The 6900-nt window shown below is 40.8% G+C and overlaps 1 protein-coding gene across 1 annotated transcript in view; it reads right to left on the reverse strand.

The window, feature by feature from the left end:
- Nucleotides 1–6900, reverse strand: part of PMFBP1 (polyamine modulated factor 1 binding protein 1) — a 36577-nt gene that overhangs the window by 18676 nt on the left and 11001 nt on the right. Inside the window, exons 3-4 of the mRNA XM_007463001.1 lie at nt 4339–4560; nt 62–232 (exon numbers count right to left, since the gene is read on the reverse strand). Coding sequence (XP_007463063.1) covers nt 62–232; nt 4339–4560 — 393 coding nt within the window. The remainder of the gene's footprint in view (nt 1–61; nt 233–4338; nt 4561–6900) is intronic.

Consider the following 6900-nt stretch of genomic DNA (forward strand, 5'->3'; position numbering starts at 1 on the left):
CTCTTTCCTCATGGCTTTATTTTGGGTCTCTTGGGAAAATGTTCTAGAAGGAGACACTTACCAAAGCGTTACTGCAGGCTAGCTTATTTCGAAGTTCCTTTATTAGATCATCCTGTTCAGAGACCTTCTGCCAGACTTCAGATAGTCGTTTCAGGGTCTCCTGATGCTCTTGAATCATGCAGGGAGAGGTGTATATATGCACCTTTGAATGATCACCATTACTCTTGGGCTCCTGGGATATTTAAAAATAATAGGTTGATTTTGTTCATAATTTTTGAGTCAATTTCAGAATGCCATGAGCATGGAAAATCTCTAGACCTGTATTCTAAAAGTTTATATTCATATATGTGAATCACAGCTTCCTTAACAAAAGAAAAAAATTAAGGGCACACACAGTAAAAAGTTCAAAGAGTTCACAAGAGAATACACTGAAAAGTCAGTCTTGACCCTCCATGACACAGGTCCCCTTTTCCATGACGGTCTGTGTTACCAGTATTTTGTATATCCTTCTGGGGATAATTTATGCATATTTATATATGCATATATGTATAAGTATATAACCCCCTACTCTTCCCCTACCAAATGAAAGTCTTCTGCATACTATTCTAAACATTGTGTTTTCACTTGGCAATTTATTTGGGATATTTTCCATATTGCTATTTGTGGATCTATCTTACTCTTCTTTTAAAATTAATTTCAAACTGCATGAGTAATACACACACACACACACACACACACACATATATATATATATATAATCTTTCTAAAACATTGTAATATTACAGGCAAGTCTAAATTTCTCTAATCCCATACTTGCTGCATTCTCCAGAGATGACAATTTGTGCATATCCTTCTAGAACTTTATCTATACATTTACATACATATAAATGAATATTGTAGAATACATATATTATTTTGTCTTTTTGAAACCTTTTTTTTCTCAACAAGATGCCTTAGAAATTTATCCATGTTAGTACATGTGCTTTTATCTTGCTCTTTTAAATTGCTTTTAAATATGTTTAACCAGTCTTCTATTGATGGGAATATATGTTGCTTCCAAGTTTTTTTTCTAAAATGAAGCTGAAATGAATATTTTTGCACATAAATCTTTGAGTACCTCTTCTAGTTTATGTGTAGATTAAATTTGTAGAAGGAGTAATCTATTTAAATTGGATCTATTTAAAACTTTGATATTGCACAACTGTCCTTCAAAGAAAACATACCAATTGACACTCTCATCAACATGAATATGGCTGTTTTCCTAGAAGTGTGTTTTTTTTAAAAAATGTCTTTCTCTAGATCATCTGAAATCATGCATGAAGGTTACTACCTGTTCACTGGTCTGCACTGATAATGGGGTGAACTGATGCAGACAGGCAAAAAAGAGCAAAATGTCCTAGTTTGGATGGTAGATACTTTCTCCATTAACTGTCTCCCTAACTGGGCTTTTTCAGGCAAAGTTAGAAATAGTTCATGTTCACTGAGCATGAAAGCTGCCCGTAAGTGTATAAATAATTCAGTGTCTATGTGGAAAAAGGAATGGAAAACAATAAAAAAGTTAGGAAACAGTAAGATGATACTCTCATTATGTAATTATAAAATTACATTATAGGTCACCTATAAAATATAGGTGACCTATAATGTAGGTCATTATAAAATATATATATATGTGTGTGTGCATTATATATATATGTATATGTATATTCCAGGTGGACTAAAGCTAAAAACATAAAAATACAAAATTATAAAAGTGCTAGGGCTTCCCTGGTGGCACAGTGGTTAAGAATCTGCCTACGAACGCAGGGGACACGTGTTTGAGCCCTGGTCCAGGAAGATCCCACATGCTGTGGAGCAACTAAGCCCATGTGCCACAACTACTGAGCCTGCACTCTAGAGCCCATGTGCCACAACTACTGAGCCCACGTGCCACAACTACTGAGGCCCGTGCACCTAGAGCCCGTGCTCCGCAACAAGGGAAGCCACCGCAATGAGAAGCCCGCACACCACAACGAAGAGTAGCCCCCGCTCACCGCAACTAGAGAAAAGCCCACGCGCAGCAACGAAGACCCAACGCAGCTAAAAATAAATAAATAAAATAAAATAAAATTTTAAAAAGTGCTAGAAGACAATATAAACGTTTGCAATTTTGAGGGTAGTGAAGGCCTTCCTAAAGAAGACATAAAACCTAGAATCTATAAAGAAGAGCTAAGAGATTTAACTTCATAAAAATTAAAAAGTTTTGTATGTTGAAAAATACCATTAATAAGAGAAAATGTAAAGCTACAAACTGGGAGAAAATATTTATAACTTATATAATGAAGCATTATTACCTGTAATATATTAAGAACCTCCTATAAGTCAACACAAAAAAGACTAACAACCCAATAAAAAATTGGTTAAGGATTTAAAAGCGATTCGTAAAACAGAAATCCACAGGACTGATACACTTATGAACAGGCTCACTACTTCATTCACAAGGTGGGCGCTGTGATGGGCCTCCCAGATCCCCTTCAGCAGTGAAGGACTTACTCCTCCAGCTGCTGGGGGTGATGCCCTAAGATAGCCTCAGCTGTCAGCCCTCTTGGGGATTGCCTGGGCTGAAGAAAACTTTTGCCCAAGGTCATGTCTCTCCCTAGGAAGACAGCTCACATCCAATCACTGATCAACATGGAGCTATAAAGGCCAGCTCCCTTCTCCCCAGTTTAGAATCGCTCTAAAAGTCCTTCCAGCCCCAGAGCTCCCCATGAGGTTGGCTGAGGCCTTGGCTGGGACCACCAGAGCCCAGCTTCTCCATCTGCCCAACCCTACTTCCTTCCCCTTCACAGATGCTGATGCTAAGAGCTTTCTCTAAAAACGTCCTGCATACTAGTCTGTCTCAGAGTCTGTTTCCTGGGGAACCCAACCCACAGCTATTAGAACTAAAGGCAATAAAAATTGAGAAAATGAGAAAATCTGTTTTTTTCCCCATCCATCAGTTTAGCACAACATAAAAAGACTGAAAACATACCCTGTGAATGTAGTGAAATTATTGTTGGTAAAAGTGTAAACTGGTAGAACCTTTTTGGTGTTCAATTTAGAAGTATCTTTTTTTTTTTTTTTTTGCAGTACGTGGGCCTCTCACTGTTGTGGCCTCTCCTGTTGCTGAGCACAGGCTCTGGACACACAGGCTCAGCGGCCACGGCTCACGGGCCCAGCCGCTCCGCGGCATGTGGGATCTTCCCAGACCGGGGCACGAACCCGTGTCCCCTGCATCGGCAGGCGGGCTCTCAACCACTGCACCACCAGGGAAGCCCTAGAAGTATCTTTAAACATTAAAAATAAGCATTTCCTTTGACCCAGCAAAATCCCACTTCAGGAATTAACCCCGTAGAGATAAGGATGTTCATTTACACCTTGTCTGTAGTAGACAAACAGGTCAGTAGATGGTACAGGGTACAGTCATACTACAGAATACAAGGTAGTAACTAGAAGAAATCATCAAGATATACATTTAAAAAGCAAAGTGTAGAACCATATTTATAAAATGACTCATTTATGTAAAAAGAAAACTCTAACTTTTTCAATAGCAATAGGATGGGGAAGATTGCCAGAACATTTCGGGTGACTGCCTAGGGGCAGGAGAGTGGGGTGAAGAAGCCTGAAGGTGGACTTTTACATTTAATCTCCATAATTCTGTCTAGAGAGCCTATATTGTTGTATTACTTGTGTAATTTTAAAAAGCAATTGAGGGCCTCCCTGGTGGCGCAGTGGTTGAGAGTCCGCCTGCCGATGCAGGGGATACGGGTTCGTGCCCCGGTCCGGGAGGATCCCGCATGCCGCGGAGCGGCTGGGCCCGTGAGCCATGGCCGCTGAGCTTGCGCGTCCGGCAACGGGAGAGGCTACGACAGTGGGAGGCCCACATATGGCAAAAAAAAAAAAGAAAAGAAAAAAAAAAAAGCAATTGAAAGAAAAAAGAAACAAGTTCAGTCACTTCTTTGCTATGCTTTGTGGCTTTCTCCTCCTATTTGATCCTGAAGCTATGGTTTCCATGAGTCCTGTGACCTGGAATAGCCCCCTGCCGGACCCCTGTGGCAACATGGAAGATTTGAGAGCTCATTTGGTAATTCACTTTCTGCCTTATTTGAAGTTGTGGCTCCTTAAATTAATTAAGGAGTCTTAAAATTCCTAAAGAGCAATCTTACAGGAGATGTGAAGGCTGGAAGTTCAAAGCTGAGGGCTACAAAATTCAAGGGAAGGAATGACAACTGGTTGAAGGATTGGGTTTCTGGCAGAGAGGCTGGGACTGTTACAGGGACCACCTGGGAGCTCCTGGTCTGAGTGGTCTGGTTTAAGTCCTACCTGACCGACGATCCTGCTGAGATCCCCCTCCAACATCTTCACTTGGCACTCCAGTAACTCGATGCTGCTCAGGGATGTCTGGTATTTATCCCTGTAGAGGTTTAAGCTCCTTTCTAGGGAGAGGATTTTGTCCTTGGCCAAGGTGAGTTGCTCCTGGGCCAAATGGAGCTTCTCCCCTGTGTTCTCATTATGATTTCCCATTTCCTCCTCATAGAGAATCACCTGTTGGTGTAGGAAAAAACAACAACACTGAACCCATGGAAGCATCTAACAAGGAAAGGACATTGCTATAAGACCACATGCAGAGGAGTCTCATATCTTAACTAGAAACCCAGATGCAAAGAACAGGCCCAGCTCAGATCTAAAAACTACAATACATAAAATCAGAATGTTAATGATTAGAATTTTTTTTTTTTAAAGTTTGTCCTGTTTAGATGGTAAGCTTCTTAAAGGCAGGGACCATATCTATTTCCCATTCTGTCTGGTATGTAGTTAATTCAATAAAGACTTGTTAGTTGATTAATAAGAATGAATGTATAGCTCCATTTTTTAAGGGCTTAAAATGCCAGTATTCTTTCTTTCCTATGTATTCTCTAGAGGTCTAATTTAGAAAATGTGGAGCCCCTCGTGCACACAGGCCCATGTCAGCAAAGTTCCCTAGAGATAGTGGGGGAACATGACCCGAAGTTCCTCTGGGATTTGCAGCATCCTTATTTAGGTTCTTTTTCTTCCTAATCAATTAATTAGTCAACCAACTGACAGATATTTATTGGATGCTCAAGAGCACTGTTTTGGGTGCTTAGGGGTATGTATGCCTATATAACATAGGCTCCTCCCTCAAAGAATTTACAAACTCTTACAAATCCGGGAGAGATACGATTTAAAATTAGCGAACAACTGTTGAGTGAGCTAAATTATATAGCTTGAATTATATGTGTTGAAAAAGCTAAGAGCAGGAGGGTCATCGGGAAGGCTTTATTTGGGTTCAAATAGTTCAGTAGAATTCAGACAGAACACATTTTATTGGTCTAAGCTAATATATTTGCTGCCTGTCATTTGAGATTCGTCTTGGGAGAAGATCATTTAGTTTGAGGTGTTTATTTGGTAAGGAAAAGAGGAAAGGAATATTTTATATTCAAACGTTTATAACGGAAGCTCATATCCCCTTGACACTCACCAACCCTTTGCATGCTAACCCCATTCCAACCACAAGCATCTTCAACTCTTTGCCTGAGCGTTGCTCTGGCCCCAGGAGTCCACTCAAGCAGAGGAGCAAGACAAGGCAAGTGACAAGCACTGGGGAGTTTAATACCCTCACATGCAACTCTCAACCAATGACTGGGGTGGCTGGCTGGGATCAATCTGAGGGGTGTTCTACATTATCTTCCAGAATTCTCCAGAGGGATTGAACCCCAGTTTCCCATAGCAGTTATCTTCTTAATAGTGATTTTCTTTATGGGCTTCCCTCCTTTTTTTGACTCACTTCCCTATTCTCCCACCATGCTTCCTGGGATCACCTCCTGAATTGACTAGTACTTACATTCATCTCCTTGTCTTAAGATCTATTGTTGGGAAACCCAACATTAGACAGAAGTTTGATACTTCTGTGAACAAAATATTGGGGGAACTTGGCAGAATGCCTAAGGTAATTTTTCCAAAGTTTTCCCATTTTGGGCTCTGTCTCAGTGACTGCTGCTTGCCGAATCCCACACCTTGACTTTATTTGGGACAATAGTGAACCTCACTAAAACACTGCATTTCCTTGCCTTCCTAAGAACTGTAGCCATGTGACTAATTCTCGCCAATGGTATATAAGTGAAAGTGTTGTGTGCGGCTCCTGGAAGGTGTCCTTAAAAGGGAGGAGTGTGCCTTTCTCTCCCCACCCCACCTGCCACCTGATTATTTGGAATGAAGATGTGATGGTTGGAGCTCCAGCAGCTGTCTTAGGTGACCTATGTATCTGATGACACATGTAGTTACCGTAACAGTCCTAGACTACCTCTCTCTGACCTTCTTTTATATGTCATAGAAATAAACTATCTTATTTAAGACACTATTACTATAGGGTTTTCTGTTATATGCAGCTAAATAGAATCCCAACTAATTCAGGGTCACTTTATCTAGGCTGGACTCTTGTTTAAGTTAAGATGAACCAGACAGTTTTAACACAGCCCTGCATTAGCTTTATTAAACCACGGTTTATGCTCACAGGCTTTGTCCCAGATTATATTATGTAGGATAACCTTTCTTTGTTCCTTTCCCTCCCAGTCCTTTTCAGCAAATTCTTCTTGGCCATAATATTTCCTTAAAAAAAAATTCCATGTTCTTTAAGGCCCTTCATAAAACCCCTGGAGTTAGTTCTTAAAAGAGCACGATTCAAGATAGCCCTTGGAATTTTATCTTTAAAGGCAGAGGAAGAAAATGCCAGAGGAGGCTGCCTGTCCCATTCCCTTTTTTTTTTTAAATAAATGTGTTGGGCTTCCCTGGTGGTGCAGTGGTTGAGAGTCCGCCTGCCGATGCAGGGGACGTGGGTTCGTGCCCCGGTCCGGGAAGATCCCACAT

The sequence above is a fragment of the Lipotes vexillifer genome, unplaced genomic scaffold (genome assembly GCF_000442215.2).
Source record: "Lipotes vexillifer unplaced genomic scaffold, Lipotes_vexillifer_v1.1 scaffold70, whole genome shotgun sequence".
Taxonomy (NCBI): domain Eukaryota; kingdom Metazoa; phylum Chordata; class Mammalia; order Artiodactyla; family Lipotidae; genus Lipotes; species Lipotes vexillifer.